General features: G+C 48.2%; 1 protein-coding gene across 1 annotated transcript in view; it reads left to right on the forward strand.

The window, feature by feature from the left end:
• Nucleotides 1-22,053, forward strand: part of rnf20 (ring finger protein 20, E3 ubiquitin protein ligase) — an 80,307-nt gene that overhangs the window by 2,157 nt on the left and 56,097 nt on the right. The window contains exons 3-9 of the mRNA XM_083786106.1: nt 9,285-9,353; nt 10,225-10,323; nt 11,616-11,766; nt 11,933-12,118; nt 13,009-13,115; nt 15,756-15,902; nt 18,897-18,971. Coding sequence (XP_083642232.1) covers nt 9,285-9,353; nt 10,225-10,323; nt 11,616-11,766; nt 11,933-12,118; nt 13,009-13,115; nt 15,756-15,902; nt 18,897-18,971 — 834 coding nt within the window. The remainder of the gene's footprint in view (nt 1-9,284; nt 9,354-10,224; nt 10,324-11,615; nt 11,767-11,932; nt 12,119-13,008; nt 13,116-15,755; nt 15,903-18,896; nt 18,972-22,053) is intronic.

Below are 22,053 nucleotides of genomic sequence, written 5' to 3' on the forward strand. Positions count from 1 at the left end.
CGTCATGTTGTAGTTTTAGTAAAAACAGAGAGGTGTGTTTGGGTGAGCGGTGAGTCTCTTACCACCGCGGCTCAGTGACGTCATGTTGTAGTTTTAATAAAAACAGAGAGATGTGTTTGGGTGAGAGGTGAGTCTCTTACCACCGCGGCTCAGTGACGTCATGTTGTAGTTTTAGTAAAAACAGAGATGTGTGTTTGGGTGAGCGGTGAGTCTCTTACCACCGCGGCTCAGTGACGTCATGTTGTAGTTTTAGTAAAAACAGAGAGATGCGTTTGGGTGAGCGGTGAGTCTCTTACCACCGTGGCTCAGTGACGTCATGTTGTAGTTTTAGTAAAAACAGAGAGGTGTGTTTGGGTGAGCGGTGAGTCTCTTACCACCGCGGCTCAGTGATGTCATATTGTAGTTTTAGTAAAACAGAGAGGTGTGTTTGGGTGAGAGGTGAGTCTCTTACCACCGCGGCTCAGTGACGTCATGTTGTAGTTTTAGTAAAAACAGAGAGATGTGTTTGGGTGAGCGGTGAGTCTCTTACCACCGCGGCCCAGTGACGTCATGTTGTGGTTTTAGTAAAAACAGAGAGGTGTGTTTGGGTGAGCGGTGAGTCTCTTACCACCGCGGCTCAGTGACGTCATGTTGTAGTTTTAGTAAAAACAGAGAGGTGTGTTTGGGTGAGCGGTGAGTCTCTTACCACCGCGGCTCAGTGACGTCATGTTGTAGTTTTAGTAAAAACAGAGAGATGTGTTTGGGTGAGCGGTGAGTATCTTACCACCGCGGCTCAGTGACGTCATGTTGTAGTTTTAATAAAAACAGAGAGATGTGTTTGGGTGAGAGGTGAGTCTCTTACCACCGCGGCTCAGTGACGTCATGTTGTAGTTTTAGTAAAAACAGAGATGTGTGTTTGGGTGAGCGGTGAGTCTCTTAACACCGCGGCTCAGTGACATCATGTTGTAGTTTTAGTAAAAACAGAGATGTGTGTTTGGGTGAGCGGTGAGTCTCTTACCACCGCGGCTCAGTGACGTCATGTTGTAGTTTTAGTAAAAACAGAGAGGTGTGTTTGGGTGAGCGGTGAGTCTCTTACCACTGCGGCTCAGTGACGTCATGTTGTAGTTTTAGTAAAAACAGAGAGATGTGTTTGGGTGAGCGGTGAGTCTCTTACCACCGCGGCTCAGTGACGTCATGTTGTAGTTTTAGTAAAAACAGAGAGGTGTGTTTGGGTGAGCGGTGAGTCTCTTACCACCGCGGCTCAGTGACGTCATGTTGTAGTTTTTGTAAAAACAGAGATGTGTGTTTGGGTGAGCGGTGTTACCACCGCGGCTCAGTGACGTCATGTTGTAGTTTTAGTAAAAACAGAGAGATGTGTTTGGGTGAGTGAGTCTCTTACCACCTCAGTGACATCACCGTGGCTCAGTGACATCATGTTGTAGTTCTAGTAAGAACAGAGAGGTGTTTGGGTGTTTTTTTTTTCTTCAATGTTTTTCAAAATAGGTGATCTACAAGCCCACAACACATTGCAGCATGACACACTGAGAGCTTGTAGATCTGCTGCCCGAACTCCCCAAAGCCATGATGTGACCTTGTTGTTTTCCACTCAAATATGTCTCAAAACACTCATTACATTATTGTCGACTAAATTAAATATGAAACAAACAGCTTGGTTACAGGTTAGTAAGTGTCTGAGTCTGTGTCACTGTTGTTTTTGGCAGAAATCTTTCGCATTAATCGTCGCATTATTAGCCCATTCTGACCTGAGATCAGATTCATATGAGGTTTCCACATGGACACACACTGGTCTGATTAGTCTATTTGAGAACGGCGAGGTCCGAGGAAGCCTACAAGTCATGATGGATGTGTTGTGTGTGGCTATATTTTATTCATTGTTTCCTACAGTCAAGGGTTTGTAACATAATACACAATATGATTACATTGCTTGACCCATTCTGACCGGGCACCCATTTTGGTGTCAGCATCATGTTATGCTTTAGCTATTTAAAAATAGCAGATCTACAAGCTCATATCGCGCCACCGAGTGGCGCGATACGAGCTTGTAGGTCTGCTATTTTTGAGAAATCGAAGAGCGACTGACATTTTTAGAATCTGATCTCAGGTCAGAATGGGTTCATCAGACCAGTGTGTGTCCGGCGGAAACCTCGTATGAATCTGATCTCAGGTCAGAATGGGTTAATGATGGTTTCATAACAACAGAGCTAAAGTTAATAAATTATAAAATTGCCGACTGATGACGGTTAAAATAAATCACTTGGGGAATAAATACGCATGAATGGACACTGCACAGTAAAGTCAAGAGCAGGCTGTCAATCATTATATGCAATAATGTTTTGATCAACTCACATCAATAATACCGGGTGAAAGAAATATGTCACATATTGTAGGCTACACTAGCCGGTAACAAGACTACTCGCCCCGTTTCTGTTTTTCCTCCCAGAATGTTCCCCAGTGAGGGGTTAATGGGAGAGGCTGGACAGCAGACGGCTGGACTTTGAATTTCTCTAACTATAAACTTTCATGACAGCAGAACAGCCTAAGTACAAATATAATTCATGAAAAGCTACTACAGTGAAGTCTGTTCACAGAAGTTGTTATAGGATATGTGGGGATTATCTGACGAGGTACCATTTGAGTGGGCAAAACCTTACATATACTAAATAATACTAAATTGTTTATAGGTTCAATATAAGTCAAATAATATAGCCTTTCCACAGGAGTATCTTTTTATATTTTTCCAAAAAGAATACAAACAGCCAATAGCATATTACAAAGTTATCCCCCTCACTGGGGAAAATTCCGGGAGGAAAAACGGGCAAGCACCGGGGCGAGTAGTCCAGTATTCCACTAGCCTATGAAGTTAATATAGGCTATATTTAATGGCTTGCACTGCAATGACTGACAATGATCTGAAATATGAATGAAAATATGTAGCCAAGACCTGCACTGACATTTTACTATAAGGCATATCTCGCTCATTTTTTCATCAAGCGATTTTTAAAATTAAAAAAATCGCCATAATCCTTGGGAACTCTACTTTCAATTGGTGTTGTCAGCCAAAAAGACGGTATTGTCTTCCAATCTAACGATATAGTCACATTACGCACAGGTACGCACAGAGGCTGCTGCGTCTTCCTGTTCTGTCCTTACAAGGAGTGAGAGAGAGACTCCAAATTTGGTAAATCAGCCAGATAGGTAGTAATGCCTTTATCTCACTTCAATTTTAGCGTCGTATACATTAATAATAATAAAACTTTATTTGTATAGCACCTTTCATGACATGAAATGCAGCTCAAAGTGCTTTACAGAGCAATGGAGAATAAAATAAAAGAAAAGCAAGGCAACGACATTAAAATACAAGCAGTAATGCAATACAGTGAGGACATGAATAACAAAAAATAAAAGATCATGTCTTATCATGTTGTAGAATTTGGTCTTGAGCTGTGCTTTAGAAATGTCTACAGAGTCTACTTTAGCATCTTTCATTCAGATTATGTTCAATAACGTTATGGTAGGCTACAGACTACAGTAGTATGGTAGGCTACAGACTACAGTAGGTTACAGCCAGGTTCAACCACTTTGTGGCTCTAACTGGAGTCCATCCCGTTCTGCCCAGTTCAGACAATGCTCGTGGGTCTCTGTGATTGGCCAAGCGTTGATTTTTTGCCTTGCTCAAGGGCATGTCGGGACATCGACAAATGAGCGATACCCTTGGCGCAGTGGGCAGTGCTGTCGCCGTCACAGCTAGAAGGTCCTGGGTTCGATTCCCGCTGGGGACGCTGTGGGTGCTGGGGGCGTGTTCTCTCATCAGTGCCCATACCCGAGGCGGGGGTTGGCGAAAGGGCCTCTCTGTAGAAAGGGCCTCTCTGTAGAAAGGGCCTCTCCGTAGAAAGGGCCTCTCTGTAGAAAGGGCCTCTCTGTAGAAAGGGCCTCTCTGTAGAAAGGGCCTCTCTGTAGAAAGGGCCTCTCTGTAGAAAGGGCCTCTCTGTCTAAAGGGCCTCTCTGTAGAAAGGGCCTCTCTGTCTAAAGGGCCTCTCTGTAGAAAGGGCCTCTCCGTAGAAAGGGCCTCTCTGTAGAAAGGGCCTCTCTGTAGAAAGGGCCTCTCTGTAGAAAGGGCCTCTCTGTAGAAAGGGCCTCTCTGTAGAAAGGGCCTCTCTGTAGAAAGGGCCTCTCTGTAGAAAGGGCCTCTCTGTAGAAAGGGCCTCTCTGTCTAAAGGGCCTCTCTGTAGAAAGGGCCTCTCTGTAGAAAGGGCCTCTCTGTAGAAAGGGCCTCTCTGTAGAAAGGGCCTCTCTGTAGAAAGGGCCTCTCTGTAGAAAGGGCCTCTCTGTAGAAAGGGCCTCTCTGTAGAAAGGGCCTCTGTAGAAAGGGCCTCTCTGTAGAAAGGGCCTCTCTGTAGAAAGGGCCTCTCTGTAGAAAGGGCCTCTCTGTAGAAAGGGCCTCTCTGTAGAAAGGGCCTCTCTGTAGAAAGGGCCTCTGTAGAAAGGGCCTCTCTGTCTAAAGGGCCTCTCTGTAGAAAGGGCCTCTCTGTAGAAAGGGCCTCTCCGTAGAAAGGGCCTCTCTGTAGAAAGGGCCTCTCTGTAGAAAGGGCCTCTCTGTAGAAAGGGCCTCTCCGTAGAAAGGGCCTCTCTGTAGAAAGGGCCTCTCTGTAGAAAGGGCCTCTCTGTAGAAAGGGCCTCTCTGTAGAAAGGGCCTCTCTGTCTAAAGGGCCTCTCTGTAGAAAGGGCCTCTCTGTCTAAAGGGCCTCTCTGTAGAAAGGGCCTCTCCGTAGAAAGGGCCTCTCTGTAGAAAGGGCCTCTCTGTAGAAAGGGCCTCTCTGTAGAAAGGGCCTCTCTGTAGAAAGGGCCTCTCTGTAGAAAGGGCCTCTCTGTAGAAAGGGCCTCTCTGTCTAAAGGGCCTCTCCGTAGAAAGGGCCTCTCTGTCTAAAGGGCCTCTCTGTAGAAAGGGCCTCTCTGTAGAAAGGGCCTCTCTGTAGAAAGGGCCTCTCTGTAGAAAGGGCCTCTCTGTAGAAAGGGCCTCTCTGTAGAAAGGGCCTCTCCGTAGAAAGGGCCTCTCTGTAGAAAGGGCCTCTCTGTAGAAAGGGCCTCTCCGTAGAAAGGGCCTCTCTGTAGAAAGGGCCTCTCTGTAGAAAGGGCCTCTCTGTAGAAAGGGCCTCTCTGTAGAAAGGGCCTCTCTGTAGAAAGGGCCTCTCTGTAGAAAGGGCCTCTCTGTAGAAAGGGCCTCTCTGTAGAAAGGGCCTCTCTGTAGAAAGGGCCTCTCTGTAGAAAGGGCCTCTCTGTAGAAAGGGCCTCTCTGTAGAAAGGGCCTCTGTAGAAAGGGCCTCTCTGTCTAAAGGGCCTCTCTGTAGAAAGGGCCTCTCCGTAGAAAGGGCCTCTCTGTAGAAAGGGCCTCTCTGTAGAAAGGGCCTCTCTGTAGAAAGGGCCTCTCCGTAGAAAGGTCCTCTCCGTAGAAAGGGCCTCTCTGTAGAAAGGGCCTCTCTGTAGAAAGGGCCTCTCTGTAGAAAGGGCCTCTCCGTAGAAAGGGCCTCTCTGTCTAAAGGGCCTCTCTGTAGAAAGGGCCTCTCCGTAGAAAGGGCCAAGGGCCAAGCGTTGATTTTTTGCCTTGCTCAAGGGCATGTCGGGACATCGACAAATGAGCGATACCCTTGGCGCAGTGGGCAGTGCTGTCGCCGTCACAGCTAGAAGGTCCTGGGTTCGATTCCCGCTGGGGACGCTGTGGGTGCTGGGGGCGTGTTCTCTCATCAGTGCCCATACCCGAGGCGGGGGTTGGTGAAAGGGCCTCTCTGTAGAAAGGGCCTCTCTGTAGAAAGGGCCTCTCCGTAGAAAGGGCCTCTCTGTAGAAAGGGCCTCTCCGTAGAAAGGGCCTCTCTGTAGAAAGGGCCTCTCTGTAGAAAGGGCCTCTCCGTAGAAAGGGCCTCTCTGTAGAAAGGGCCTCTCTGTAGAAAGGGCCTCTCTGTAGAAAGGGCCTCTCTGTAGAAAGGGCCTCTCTGTAGAAAGGGCCTCTCTGTCTAAAGGGCCTCTCCGTAGAAAGGGCCTCTCTGTAGAAAGGGCCTCTCCGTAGAAAGGGCCTCTCTGTAGAAAGGGCCTCTGTAGAAAGGGCCTCTCTGTAGAAAGGGCCTCTCTGTAGAAAGGGCCTCTCTGTAGAAAGGGCCTCTCTGTAGAAAGGGCCTCTGTAGAAAGGGCCTCTCTGTAGAAAGGGCCTCTGTAGAAAGGGCCTCTCTGTAGAAAGGGCCTCTCTGTAGAAAGGGCCTCTCTGTAGAAAGGGCCTCTGTAGAAAGGGCCTCTCTGTAGAAAGGGCCTCTCTGTAGAAAGGGCCTCTCTGTAGAAAGGGCCTCTCTGTAGAAAGGGCCTCTCCGTAGAAAGGGCCTCTCTGTAGAAAGGGCCTCTCTGTCTAAAGGGCCTCTCTGTAGAAAGGGCCTCTCCGTAGAAAGGGCCTCTCTGTCTAAAGGGCCTCTCTGTAGAAAGGGCCTCTCTGTAGAAAGGGCCTCTCTGTAGAAAGGGCCTCTCTGTAGAAAGGGCCTCTCCGTAGAAAGGGCCTCTCTGTAGAAAGGGCCTCTCTGTAGAAAGGGCCTCTGTAGAAAGGGCCTCTCTGTAGAAAGGGCCTCTCTGTAGAAAGGGCCTCTCTGTAGAAAGGGCCTCTCTGTAGAAAGGGCCTCTCTGTCTAAAGGGCCTCTCTGTAGAAAGGGCCTCTCTGTAGAAAGGGCCTCTCTGTAGAAAGGGCCTCTCTGTAGAAAGGGCCTCTCTGTAGAAAGGGCCTCTCTGTAGAAAGGGCCTCTCTGTCTAAAGGGCCTCTGTAGAAAGGGCCTCTCTGTAGAAAGGGCCTCTCTGTAGAAAGGGCCTCTCCGTAGAAAGGGCCTCTCTGTAGAAAGGGCCTCTCTGTAGAAAGGGCCTCTCCGTAGAAAGGGCCTCTCCGTAGAAAGGGCCTCTCTGTAGAAAGGGCCTCTCTGTAGAAAGGGCCTCTCTGTAGAAAGGGCCTCTCTGTCTAAAGGGCCTCTCTGTAGAAAGGGCCTCTCTGTAGAAAGGGCCTCTCCGTAGAAAGGGCCTCTCCGTAGAAAGGGCCTCTCCGTAGAAAGGGCCTCTCTGTAGAAAGGGCCTCTCTGTAGAAAGGGCCTCTCTGTCTAAAGGGCCTCTCTGTCTAAAGGGCCTCTCTGTCTAAAGGGCCTCTCTGTAGAAAGGGCCTCTCTGTAGAAAGGGCCTCTCTGTAGAAAGGGCCTCTCTGTAGAAAGGGCCTCTCTGTAGAAAGGGCCTCTCTGTAGAAAGGGCCTCTCTGTAGAAAGGGCCTCTCTGTAGAAAGGGCCTCTCTGTAGAAAGGGCCTCTCTGTAGAAAGGGCCTCTCTGTAGAAAGGGCCTCTCTGTAGAAAGGGCCTCTCTGTAGAAAGGGCCTCTCTGTAGAAAGGGCCTCTCTGTAGAAAGGGCCTCTCTGTAGAAAGGGCCTCTCTGTAGAAAGGGCCTCTCTGTAGAAAGGGCCTCTCTGTAGAAAGGGCCTCTCCGTAGAAAGGGCCTCTCTGTAGAAAGGGCCTCTCTGTAGAAAGGGCCTCTCTGTAGAAAGGGCCTCTCTGTAGAAAGGGCCTCTCTGTAGAAAGGGCCTCTCTGTAGAAAGGGCCTCTCTGTAGAAAGGGCCTCTCTGTAGAAAGGGCCTCTCTGTCTAAAGGGCCTCTCTGTAGAAAGGGCCTCTCTGTAGAAAGGGCCTCTCTGTAGAAAGGGCCTCTCTGTAGAAAGGGCCTCTCTGTAGAAAGGGCCTCTCTGTAGAAAGGGCCTCTCTGTCTAAAGGGCCTCTCTGTAGAAAGGGCCTCTCTGTAGAAAGGGCCTCACTGTAGAAAGGGCCTCTCTGTAGAAAGGGCCTCTCCGTAGAAAGGGCCTCTCTGTAGAAAGGGCCTCTCTGTAGAAAGGGCCTCTCTGTAGAAAGCGCCTCTCTGTAGAAAGGGCCTCTCTGTAGAAAGGGCCTCTCCGTAGAAAGGGCCTCTCTGTAGAAAGGGCCTCTCTGTAGAAAGGGCCTCTCCGTAGAAAGGGCCTCTCCGTAGAAAGGGCCTCTCTGTAGAAAGGGCCTCTCTGTAGAAAGGGCCTCTCTGTAGAAAGGGCCTCTCCGTAGAAAGGGCCTCTCTGTAGAAAGGGCCTCTCTGTAGAAAGGGCCTCTCTGTCTAAAGGGCCTCTCTGTAGAAAGGGCCTCTCTGTAGAAAGGGCCTCTCCGTAGAAAGGGCCTCTCTGTAGAAAGGGCCTCTCTGTAGAAAGGGCCTCTCTGTCTAAAGGGCCTCTCTGTAGAAAGGGCCTCTCTGTAGAAAGGGCCTCTCTGTAGAAAGGGCCTCTCCGTAGAAAGGGCCAAGGGCCAAGCGTTGATTTTTTGCCTTGCTCAAGGGCATGTCGGGACATCGACAAATGAGCGATACCCTTGGCGCAGTGGGCAGTGCTGTCGCCGTCACAGCTAGAAGGTCCTGGGTTCGATTCCCGCTGGGGACGCTGTGGGTGCTGGGGGCGTGTTCTCTCATCAGTGCCCATACCCGAGGCGGGGGTTGGCGAAAGGGCCTCTCTGTAGAAAGGGCCTCTCTGTAGAAAGGGCCTCTCCGTAGAAAGGGCCTCTCTGTAGAAAGGGCCTCTCTGTAGAAAGGGCCTCTCTGTAGAAAGGGCCTCTCTGTCTAAAGGGCCTCTCTGTCTAAAGGGCCTCTCTGTCTAAAGGGCCTCTCTGTAGAAAGGGCCTCTCTGTCTAAAGGGCCTCTCTGTAGAAAGGGCCTCTCTGTAGAAAGGGCCTCTCTGTAGAAAGGGCCTCTCTGTAGAAAGGGCCTCTCTGTAGAAAGGGCCTCTCTGTAGAAAGGGCCTCTCTGTAGAAAGGGCCTCTCTGTAGAAAGGGCCTCTCTGTAGAAAGGGCCTCTCTGTAGAAAGGGCCTCTCTGTAGAAAGGGCCTCTCTGTCTAAAGGGCCTCTCTGTAGAAAGGGCCTCTCTGTAGAAAGGGCCTCTCTGTAGAAAGGGCCTCTCTGTAGAAAGGGCCTCTCTGTAGAAAGGGCCTCTCTGTAGAAAGGGCCTCACTGTAGAAAGGGCCTCTCTGTAGAAAGGGCCTCTCCGTAGAAAGGGCCTCTCTGTAGAAAGGGCCTCTCTGTAGAAAGGGCCTCTCTGTAGAAAGGGCCTCTCTGTAGAAAGGGCCTCTCCGTAGAAAGGGCCTCTCTGTAGAAAGGGCCTCTCTGTAGAAAGGGCCTCTCTGTAGAAAGGGCCTCTCCGTAGAAAGGGCCTCTCTGTAGAAAGGGCCTCTCTGTAGAAAGGGCCTCTCTGACGGATGATGTGTTGATGATCTGTTGCAGGAGGAGCAGGACGTCAAAGCTCTGCAGGCCAAGAACAGGAAGCTGGGAGAAGCTCTGGACCAGAGACAGGTACGCACACGCACGCACACACGCACACACGCACGCACGCACGCATGCGCAACACGCCACAGAGTCGATATATTCGTCTTAGTGTCTCATATGGTTTTATTGTATCAAGGTGTTTTTAATTATGGTTTTATTGTATCGAGGTGTTTTTAATTATGGTTTTATTGTATTGAGGTGTTTTTAATTAAGCAATAAGCCACAAGAGGTCTCAGGTTACCGGGTATTTTACACTGCTGGAGGCGTAGGCAGACCCGAGGCGCAGCGGAGTGTCTTCTACCCCCCAGCCAGTGTAAAATACCCGGTAAGCTGGGGCCTCGAGTGGCTTATTGCTTTTCTAAAACGGTTACAAACATATAGCAATATTAACCTAATAAAACTATTGAATTCACAAAAGTAGCTACGCTTTGCGCCACCAGAGCGAGACACATCACTTCCTTGTTGTGCTCGGCAAGTATGCTATGTGACGGGAGAATAGCGCTTGGAATCAGCTGCGAATGATATAAAGTGAATGAAGGAGTGGGTTATCGGTGGAATTTACACTGGTCATGTGACGGTAACCAGCCACTCAGAATCAAGTATTGGGACTACCTGTTTCTTTTAGAATTATGGTTTTATTGTATCGAGGTGTTTTTAATTATGGTTTCATTGTATCGAGGTGTTTTTAATTATGGTTTCATTGTATCGAGGTGTTTTTAATTATGGTTTCATTGTATCGAGGTGTTTTTAATTATGGTTTCATTGTATCGAGGTGTTTTTAATTATGGTTTCATTGTATCGAGGTGTTTTTAATCATGGTTTCATTGTATCGAGGTGTTTTTAATCATGGTTTAATTGTATTATATTTTGATGTTTCTGTTTTTTTCCTGCTGGTCAGGTGATCGAGGACGAGCTCCGAGAGCGAATAGAGAGACTGGAAACTCGGCAGGCGACGGATGATGGAAGTCTGCTGGTCCTCAATAGATACTGGAACCAGGTACTGGTCTGCTGGGCCTCAATAGATACTGGAACCAGGTACTGGTCTGCTGCTCCTCAATAGATACTGGAACCAGGTACTGGTCTGCTGCTCCTCAATAGATACTGGAACCAGGTACTGGTCTGCTGGTCCTCAATAGATACTGGAACCAGGTACTGGTCTGCTGCTCCTCAATAGATACTGGAACCAGGTACTAGTCTGCTGCTCCTCAATAGATACTGGAACCAGGTACTGGTCTGCTGCTCCTCAATAGATACTGGAACCAGGTACCAGTCTGCTGCTCCTCAATAGATACTGGAACCAGGTACTAGTCTGCTGGGCCTCAATAGATACTGGAACCAGGTACTAGTCTGCTGCTCCTCAATAGATACTGGAACCAGGTACTAGTCTGCTGGGCCTCAATAGATACTGGAACCAGGTACTGGTCTGCTGCTCCTCAATAGATACTGGAACCAGGTACCAGTCTGCTGGGCCTCAATAGATACTGGAACCAGGTACTAGTCTGCTGCTCCTCAATAGATACTGGAACCAGGTACCAGTCTGCTGCTCCTCAATAGATACTGGAACCAGGTACCAGTCTGCTGCTCCTCAATAGATACTGGAACCAGGTACTGGTCTGCTGCTCCTCAATAGATACTGGAATATTGAGAAAATATCTGAAGGTGTTTTACATTTTTACATTTTTATTTTAGTTATAGAGATAAAGTTTATAATGTTTTAACCCATTTTGGGGCAGGAACCCCTTTTGGTGTTTTAAGCATTATGTTATGCTTTATAGCTATTGAAGAATCGTGAAAATGTGCCTCAAATCTTTGAATATATATTCTTTCAGACTTTCAGTTTTTAACTCAAATCTTTGCTTCGTGGAACAACATATTTTCAGATGGGGGGCGACTGAATGTGAAGGTAGCCTAGTAGCCTACTGGGGGAAGGCTTATACTGTCTTTATAGGCTCAATATGTCAGTTTGTCACATTCAGTAGATCCTGTGATCTTTTGTGGCCAGATGTAATTTCTTGGGGTCTAGTAGGACTATAGTAAATAATAAAATAATAAATCGCCATAAAATTCTGTAAAGAAATACATACATATTTAGCCCCATGCTCGAATGCCCCCGCCCCCCTGTCAAAAACTGCTAAAATCCCTAAAACGAAAGAAAGCAGCAAATGAAGAAAAATTAACACTCACATTTTAGTTTCTCTAATAACAACCTAAAACATGAACCTTGGTTGATAAAAACTAAAGTTGTCCTTTAAATGTGACTCCTCCTCCTCTTTGTCTCGCCACTTCCAGTTCGACGACAACGTGAAGCTGATTGGCCGACGGTACGACCAATCGGCGGGGAGCGAGGCAGAGAAGTCTCCTCCCCTGGAGGGGCGGAGCCTGAAGCCAGACACGCCCGAGCCCGACGGAGACTCCAATCAGGAGAGAGCCAAGGACCGAGGTTAGCCAATCACGAGAGAGAGCCAATGACCGAGGTCGTTAACTCATTAATTAACTAATTACTACTCCTAGCCAATCAGGAGGGAGCCAATTAAGGACAAAGGTTGGTAACTGTGTGTGTGTGTGTGTGTGTGTGTGTGTGTGTGTGTGTGTGTGTGCGCCTCCAGGCCACCAGGGGGAGACTCCCCTCTCCTTCCTAGCCATCCTGGCCAGCAGCAGCAGTGAGGAGATGGAGGCGGAGTTACAGGAGAGGGTGGAGTCCAGTCAGAAACAGGCCAATCGCGTCATGGAAGTCTACGAGAGTCTGAAGAGCGCCGTGGAGCTGCTAAAGACCGACATGGACTCTGGAACGGGTCAGTTTCCTTTACTAAAGACTGACATGGACTCTGGGAGAACAGAAACTAGCTAGCCTAGCCACCCAGTCTGCTGCTCTCTGGGAGAACAGGAACCAGCTAGCCTAGCCACCCAGTCTGCTGCTCTCTGGGAGAACAGGAACCAGCTAGCCTAGCCACCCAGTCTGCTGCTCTCAGGGAGAACAGAAACTAGCTAGCCTAGCCACCCAGTCTGCTGCTCTCTGGGAGAACAGAAACTAGCTAGCCTAGCCACCCAGTCTGCTGCTCTCTGGGAGAACAGAAACTAGTTAGCCTAGCCACCCAGTCTGCTGCTCTCTGGGAGAACAGAAACTAGCTAGCCTAGCCACCCAGTCTGCTGCTCTCTGGGAGAACAGGAACTAGCTAGCCTAGCCACCCAGTCTGCTGCTCTCTGGGAGAACAGGAACCAGCTAGCCTAGCCACCCAGTCTGCTGCTCTCTGGGAGAACAGGAACTAGCTAGCCTAGCCACCCAGTCTGCTGCTCTCTGGGAGAACAGAAACTAGCTAGCCTAGCCACCCAGTCTGCTGCTCTCTGGGAGAACAGGAACTAGCTAGCCTAGCCACCCAGTCTGCTGCTCTCTGGGAGAACAGGAACTAGCTAGCCTAGCCACCCAGTCTGCAGCGCTCTTTGAGAAAAGCACGGCTGAATTATTTGTTTTGATTTAGGTGTTCCATTATCGTGGTTTAAGCACGGCTAGAAAGCGGTTTCAACCAATCGGATTGCTTCCTTGAAACGACCTGTTGTAGAATCAATGATAAAAATGATATAAAACACGATACCAACCAATGGTATTATTGGAGGGGAGATACGATTTAGCAGTGGCAGCTCGACCAATGAGAAGCTTTAGAATGTGGTCCTGTCTCTTTAACAGTGTGGCAGACCGCCTCCCAGCTCAACGCTCTGCTGACCAATGAGAACGAGCGACTGCGTCAGCTGAACGATGACCTCAAGCAGAAGCACGGTCACATGACCAACGAGGTAATGATGTCATCAGAGAGATGGTCACATGACCAACGAGGTAATGATGTCATCAGAGAGATGGTCACGATGTAATGCACTCTGTGAGCTTGTAGATCTGCTATTTTTCAATAGCTAAAGCATAACATAATGCTTAAAACACAGAAAGGGGTTCCCGTACAGAATGGGTTAAAGTAATCATTAGATATGAGTATTGGAAATTAATTGATAGGCCAGACTAGCAATATATAATTAGGGATGGAGCTTGTTAATCTTTATTGATAACAATCTCCTTATCGATCAGGCTTATGGATCACCTTATGGATCACCTTATCCATCACCTGCATAACAGGCTTGATAAGCCCAAAGCTTATCGATACCGGGTACTGGATAAGCCCAAAGCTTATCGATACCAGGTACTGGATAAGCCCAAAGCTTATTGATACCGGGTACTGGATAAGCCCAAAGCTTATCGATACCGGGTACTGTATAAGCCCAAAGCTTATTGATACCGGGTACTGGATAAGCCCAAAGCTTATTGATACCGGGTACTGGATAAGCCCAAAGCTTATTGATACCGGGTACTGGATAAGCCCAAAGCTTATCGATACCGGGTACTGGATAAGCCCAAAGCTTATCGATACCGGGTACTGGATAAGCCCAAAGCTCATCGATACCGGGTACTGTATAAGCCCAAAGCTTATCGATACCGGGTACTGGATAAGCCCAAAGCTTATCGATACCGGGTACTGGATAAGCCCAAAGCTTATCGATACCGGGTACTGGATAAGCCCAAAGCTTATCGATACCGGGTACTGGATAAGCCCAAAGCTTATTGATACCGGGTACTGGATAAGCCCAAAGCTTATCGATACCGGGTACTGGATAAGCCCAAAGCTTATTGATACCGGGTACTGGATAAGCCCACAGCTTATTGATACCGGGTACTGGATAAACCCAAAGCTTATCGATACCGGGTACTGGATAAGCCCAAAGCTTATCGATACCGGGTACTGGATAAGCCCAAAGCTTATTGATACCGGGTACTGGATAAGCCCAAAGCTTATTGATACCGGGTACTGGATAAGCCCAAAGCTTATTGATACCGGGTACTGGATAAGCCCAAAGCTTATCGATACCGGGTACTGGATAAGCCCAAAGCTTATCGATACCGGGTACTGGATAAGCCCAAAGCTCATCGATACCGGGTACTGTATAAGCCCAAAGCTTATCGATACCGGGTACTGGATAAGCCCAAAGCTTATCGATACCGGGTACTGGATAAGCCCAAAGCTTATCGATACCGGGTACTGGATAAGCCCAAAGCTTATCGATACCGGGTACTGGATAAGCCCAAAGCTTATTGATACCGGGTACTGGATAAGCTCAAAGCTTATCGATACCGGGTACTGGATAAGCCCAAAGCTTATTGATACCGGGTACTGGATAAGCCCACAGCTTATCGATACCGGGTACTGGATAAGCCCAAAGCTTATTGATACCGGGTACTGGATAAGCCCAAAGCTTATCGATACCGGGTACTGGATAAGCCCAAAGCTTATTGATACCGGGTACTGGATAAGCCCACAGCTTATCGATACCGGGTACTGGATAAGCCCAAAGCTTATCGATACCGGGTACTGGATAAGCCCAAAGCTTATCGATACCGGGTACTGGATAAGCCCAAAGCTTATCGATACCGGGTACTGGATAAGCCCAAAGCTTATCGATACCGGGTACTGGATAAGCCCAAAGCTCATCGATACCGGGTACTGTATAAGCCCAAAGCTTATCGATACCGGGTACTGGATAAGCCCAAAGCTTATCGATACCGGGTACTGGATAAGCCCAAAGCTTATCGATACCGGGTACTGGATAAGCCCAAAGCTTATCGATACCGGGTACTGGATAAGCCCAAAGCTTATTGATACCGGGTACTGGATAAGCCCAAAGCTTATCGATACCGGGTACTGGATAAGCCCAAAGCTTATTGATACCGGGTACTGGATAAGCCCACAGCTTATCGATACCGGGTACTGGATAAGCCCAAAGCTTATTGATACCGGGTACTGGATAAGCCCACAGCTTATCGATACCGGGTACTGGATAAGCCCAAAGCTTATCGATACCGGGTACTGGATAAGCCCAAAGCTTATCGATACCGGGTACTGGATAAGCCCAAAGCTTATCGATACCGGGTACTGGATAAGCCCAAAGCTTATTGATACCGGGTACTGGATAAGCCCAAAGCTTATTGATACCGGGTACTGGATAAGCCCAAAGCTTATTGATACCGGGTACTGGATAAGCCCAAAGCTTATTGATACCGGGTACTGGATAAGCCCAAAGCTTATTGATACCGGGTACTGGATAAGCCCAAAGCTTATTGATACCGGGTATCCTTATGTAACATGGATTGGCACACCTTCAGTGAGGGCAACTTTGGGAAAACGCCATTTTACCACCCAAAATAAAATGTGTCTTAATTTACCGGGTACAGCTAGACCGGTGCAGGTTTTGGGGGGGGTCCCCCTCTCACAACTCTTTACAGATCACATATTGGGACATGGTCTGAATGTGTGTGTGTGTGTGTGTGTGTGTGTGTGTGTGTGTGTGTGTGCGTGTGCGTGTGCGTGTGCATGCCCGTGTGCCTGTGTGCAGTCCCGTCTCCTGACCCTAGGGGTCACTGCGGCAGAGACCAGGGTCAGTGAGCTCCAGGGCATGGTGGAGGAGCTCCAATGGGACATGGAGAAGATCAGACGCCGGGAGAACCGTCTGAACGCCCACCTGACGGAGATCCTGGAGAGGGTACGTTACTGTTATTATCATCACAGTACGTTATTATAACACCTGACGGAGATACGGGAGAGGGTACGTTACTGGTATTATCATCACAGTACGTTATTATAACACCTGACGGAGATACGGGAGAGGGTACGTTACTGGTATTATCATCACAGTACGTTATTATAACACCTGACTGAGATACTGGAGAGGGTACGTTACTGGTATTATCATCACAGTACGTTATTATAACACCTGACTGAGATACTGGAGAGGGTACGTTACTGTTATTATCATCACAGTACGTTATTGCGAACGCAGTGAGCCACTTACTATGACAGCAAGGGCTGAATGTCTGTGTATGTGTGTGTCTGTCCCGCTGTTACACCACCCGCCCGCCACCAGAGGGCGCAGCTGTAGCACACACACACACACACACACACACACACACACACAGGGCGCAGCTGTAGCACACACACACACACACACACACACACACACACACACACACACACACAACCACACACACACGAGCTGCGTTCGCTTCCCGCGTTTGCGCGTCTTACTTGTTATAACACCTGACGGAGATACGGGAGAGGGTACGTTACTGTTATTATCATCACAGTACGTTATTATAACACCTGACGGAGATCCTGGAGAGGGTACCTTACTGTTATTATTGTTATACAGTGGTCTGTTATAGAGCGGTCTGTTATAGAGAGGAGTGTTCTGTTATATACAGGGCTGCACATAAGTGGTGCACCAGCGCGCATGCGTCGTCAAAATTCAAAATGCGCTGTCAATCAAGCGCCGGGAAGCGCTTCTGCGTACCAACAGCCGGGGCCGCCTAGAATGATTATTATGGCCAGAATACTAGTACATTCTGTGGCGAGAGCATTTCCCACCGACTGCCACTCAAAGTGGCTACTGGCCAATCACAGCACGTCTTGCACAAGTGCACTGGCCATTGTGGCCAAACACAGCGCGTCCTTTCTGCTTTCTGCTGGGAGGAGGTGAGAAAACCTGACACAAATAGTTTCGTCTTCTCCGTTTCAGATAGCAAACTACTGTAGTCCCCGGTGTAAAAGGGCATGCTTTGGATACTTTGCACTCTTCCCATTTGCCGCTGTGCTTGTGTTTGTTTTCCGGCTGCTGGAGCAGCATGGTTGCTCGTGTGCGATGCCGTCTCAGAACCCGAATCCGAGGCAGAAACCATATTAGCGTCTCTCACAGCCTAGGCACCGGCCACCGACTTTTTACGGGTACTAAGGTTTTAGTTCCGACATAGTGGAGTGGGAAGAGTTTGAAGCATTGCGGACTGGCACTGCTGCCCAACATGAACACCGTGTCTCGACATACTGTCCCTTATTATCGTAAAGTCGGGTAGTGTACACTGTTTATTTTTGCACCGAGGAGCCATGTGTGTCTGACTACGTACGTCGCCTCAGCTAAAAACAAAAGGGAACTAGGGAAGCCTGATGTATGCTTCGCCGTACGATGTGTCGCATGTTAAAAAAAAGCTGATCTGCAAGCTCACAACGTGTCGCAACACGTTGTGAGCTAGTAGATCGGTTATTTAAATACAAAATAATAAAAAATCTAAATATTGCTTTGATGCTCATATTATCCTTAGGAAGTGTTAAGTTGTTTTTATTATAATATGCATTCCATAGGGCTGGACCACACATGGACCTAGATTTTAGCAAATTTAGATTTTTTAAATAATGGGATGAATCTACAACAAGAGCCATTCTAGGGCTAAATCTAGAGTTGCAATACCCTCCATTGACTCCCCACTCATCCAATAAATATTGTTTTGCTATAAGTTATTCATCCCTCTTTTATCCATCCGGCGAGACGGGTCGCCGCATTTTAGGAGCACCAAGAAACTCCTCCAGGTGCTCCTCTGAGTACTAGACCAACTAACTCCTCTGAGTACTAGACCAACTAACTCCTCTGAGTACTAGACCAACTAACTCCTCCAGGTGCTCCTCTGAGTACTAGACCAACTAACTCCTCTGATACTAGACCAACTAAGGTCAGATTCTCACCTAATACTTCGGTAGACTCAGATCCGTATGGGCGGGGAAACGGGATTCTTGCATATTTAATTGGCTGCGGTTTGCCTTCACACTGTCATTCGCAGCAATTGGAAACGCAGCAAGGGGGACCTTTATCAATGTGTTCCATTCATAAACTATAGCCTACACAGTGAAATCTATGGTGATAAAATTACACTCATAACGTGCATGTGTCGTGCCGTCTGGGACCCCCTCTCTCTCTCTCTACGCACGCAGCCGCCACACACTGTTCTTTTGGGCATGCAGCACAGCGCTGCATGAGCGCACTGATATAACTCCCCAGTCCCACACAGTGACAGCACTCCATGTTTACGGCACGCACAGACAGACAGACAGACAGAATATTATGTAGGCTGCCTATAATACACTGCAGTGTTTTTATGTGTTTTCTTAAGCAATTGATTAATGTAGCCTACACGTCCTCATTTCGATCAGGGCTTCAGTCTCCTTATTCGACCACTTCTATCCACAGTAACGGGACATCTTTGCGCTGCGTAAAATATGCCTTAACCGTCTCCAACTGTGTTCAGCTCCTCACCCGCCACATTATGTTTGCTTCATTTCCTTTATTTACTGCGGATTGCATTCACACCTGCACCGAATCGTAGTCAAGTGCGATTGGAAGCGAAGCGAAGCGAAACCCACGTTTTTGGGCGGAGTAAAATGCGGTTATTTGCTGCGCATTAGGATTCGAATGAGCCTTCACACCTGCCAAACGAAGCGCACTTTCTGACAATGCGCAGCAGGATTCGTTTTAATCGCAGCAAAGCTCTCTGGTATGAATGTGACCTAACTCCTCCAGGTGCTCCTCTGAGTACTAGACCAAAAAAGTTGTGTGCAGCCCTGATAATAATGATATTTATCCTTCATTACCAGGTGAACAGTAAAGATACAGTATATTATAATGATAATAATGATATTTATCCTTCATTACCAGGTGAACAGTAAGGGCTACAAGGTGTGCGGTGAAGCCAGCAGCGTGTGTGGAACCATCACCATCAACAAACGGAAGGTAACCACCTGGTTCTGGACATTTATTGTCTCCACCAGGCCGAAGGCATGTGGGGAGAGTATGTTTTGCACTCCGTCCGTCCGCGTGTCCGTCCGTGTGTCCGTGTGTCCGTGTGTGTGTCCGTGTGTCCGTGTGTCCGTGAACAGCTAATCTCGGCCACCGTTAACCCGGTCGATGCCAAATTTTGCACACACACTCCCTGGATGCCAACCATGAACCTCTGCCCCAAACTTTCCAGAACGGCCTGTTATAGCGCCACCAGGAGGCCGCTTTGTGCAAAACAACCCGGTCGATGCCAAATTTTGCACACACACTCCCTGGATGCCAACGATGAACCTCTGCCCCAAACTTTCCAGAACGGCCTGTTATAGCGCCAACAGGAGGCCGCTTTGTGCAAAACAAGTTTTTGCACAGTACACCTACAGATTTTGTCCAAACATCACGCAAATTGGTACACAGTCTCTCTAGAGCCATTCAACGAAACCGGTCTTTCAGATTTCTCACACTCCATCCTGATTGGTTAAGATTGGCTTCCAAAGTTCACAGGAGTGCTGTACAAATCGCCACAACTCCTCAACGCAGCGTCCGATTGCGATGAAACTGTGCACGCATATTCCCACTAGGCTGAGGAAGAAATCCTGGTGGAGACCTGTGCCCAGAAGGGCACTTTTTCTAGTTATTATTATTATTATTATTATTCATTAATAGTATTTGCGACCGTGGGTTACCATGAAAAACCTGCAAAACTCCTTATATGGCTGTCAGCCCGTCACGCCTTGTTGTGACACGTCACTCCACCGTGTGTGTGGTCGACGCTCCATATATGGCCATCTCCCAGGAGTCATCCAATCAGAGCCTTCCTCTCCCAGGAGTTAGCCAATCAGTCGCTGCCCCTCCCCCTTATCCTCTCCCTCTATAGAGCGTCACAGTCCCTCCCCCTTTCAGAACGATGAGTGGCCCAGGAAATGAATCCCAATGCATTTCTCCCATAGGAGTTTCTTAAAGTATTTATTTAAAGACGGTTACGCCGCGGACAAAGACAACTCTGATCGTGACAAATCATGACAATGAACACAATGTTTTGGGGCCGATCAAATAATTTATTAAGAAAAACAAAACAAATAGTGTTGTCTCCTGCCTTTATTTTCTTCTTTCTAATGATTTGATCGGCCCTAAAATATTGTGTTTGTTGTCATGATTTGTCACGATCCGAGTTGTCTTTGTCCGCGGCGTAACCGACTTTAAATAAATACTTTAGGAAAAGTCTATGGGAAAAATGAACGGGGATTTCTTTTCCGGGTCTCTCGAGGGCGGGCGGGGCTGTGACGCTCTATTGGCCCCCGGCCGCTGCTTTGAATGGGAGCCAAACTGTTACTTTTAGGACTACCATTATTGTCTCCACCAGGCCGAAGGCATGGGGGGAGAGTATGTTTTGCACTCCGTCCGTCCGTCCGTGTGTCCGTCCGTGAGCAGATAATCTCGGCCACCGTTAACCCGGTCGATGCCAAATTTTGCACACACACTCCCTGGATGCCAACGATGAACCTCTGCCCCAAACTTTCCACAACGGCCTGTTATAGCGCCACCAGGAGGCCGCTTTGTGCAAAACAAGTTTTTGCACAGTACACCTACAGATTTTGTCCAAACATCGCGCAAATTGGTACACAGTCTCTCTAGAGCCATTCAACGAAACCGGTCTTTCAGATTTCTCAGACTCCATCCTGATTGGTTAAGATTGGCTTCCAAAGTTCACAGGAGTGCTCAGTTTCAAACAAAATGCTGCAAATCATGAACACATCGCGTGATTTCCGTGAAATTGTGCACCCACATTCCCACTAGGCCGAGGAAGAAATGCCACATGAACAATTTCAACTCAACTCCTGTGCCCAGAAGGGCACTTTTTCTAGTTTAGTTTATTTAGTTTTTATTTCCATATAGAACTATAGAGCCAGGTGTCATTGATTGATTTAGAGTTCATTCATGTTACGTCGGGTGGTGTTTCTGAGTTTCAGTTCAATTTTAATTTGAGAGGTAATGCCAGTTTAATAATTGTTGTCTTGTTACGGTCGGATGTTTTTCGCCGTTTTATCATAAGCCTAATCCGTTGTTGCGTCACTGCTTTCATGAAGGCTGCTACACTTCTGGGAAATGAACAGTTTGTTCATGTTGTTTATTGTTAAATAAAATAAGCTTAATTTAATTAATCAGACCAGTGTGTGTGTCCAGTGGAAACCTCGTATGAATCTGATCTCAGGTCAGAATGGGTTAAGACCAATGCGTTTCTCTCTACTATTTGCATCTTCTGCTATATCGCTGTTTTATTATGAGCCTGATTCATTGTGCGTCACCGCTCGCCAAGCGCCGACCTCAAAAAACGGTCGAAGCGTCAATCTCAAAAAACGATGGTCAGCACTAGGGTCACCTCACCTGGTTTCTCACCCTCAAACGATGGTCAGCCCTAGGGTCACCTCACCTGGTTTCTCACCCTCAAACGATGGTCAGCACTAGGGTCACCTCACCTGGTTTCTCACCCTCAAACGATGGTCAGCCCTAGGGTCACCTCACCTGGCTTCTCACCCTCAAACGATGGTCAGCACTAGGGTCACCTCACCTGGTTTCTCACCCTCAAACGATGGTCAGCCCTAGGGTCACCTCACCTGGTTTCTCACCCTCAAACGATGGTCAGCCCTAGGGCCACCTCACCTGGTTTCTCACCCTCAAACGATGGTCAGCACTAGGGCCACCTCACCTGGTTTCTCACCCTCAAACGATGGTCAGCCCTAGGGCCACCTCACCTGGTTTCTCACCCTCAAACGATGGTCAGCACTAGGGCCACCTCACCTGGTTTTCACCCTCAAACGATGGTCAGCCCTAGGGTCACCTCACCTGGTTTCTCACCCTCAAACGATGGTCAGCCCTAGGGTCACCTCACCTGGTTTTTCACCCTCAAACGATGGTCAGCCCTAGGGCCACCTCACCTGGTTTCTCACCCTCAAACGATGGTCAGCACTAGGGTCACCTCACCTGGTTTCTCACCCTCAAATGGCCAGCCCTAGGGCCACCTCACCTGGTTTCTCCTCAG

This window comes from Protomyctophum parallelum (genome assembly GCF_964188405.1).
Source record: "Protomyctophum parallelum genome assembly, chromosome: 16".
In the NCBI taxonomy this organism is placed as follows: Eukaryota; Metazoa; Chordata; class Actinopteri; order Myctophiformes; family Myctophidae; genus Protomyctophum; species Protomyctophum parallelum.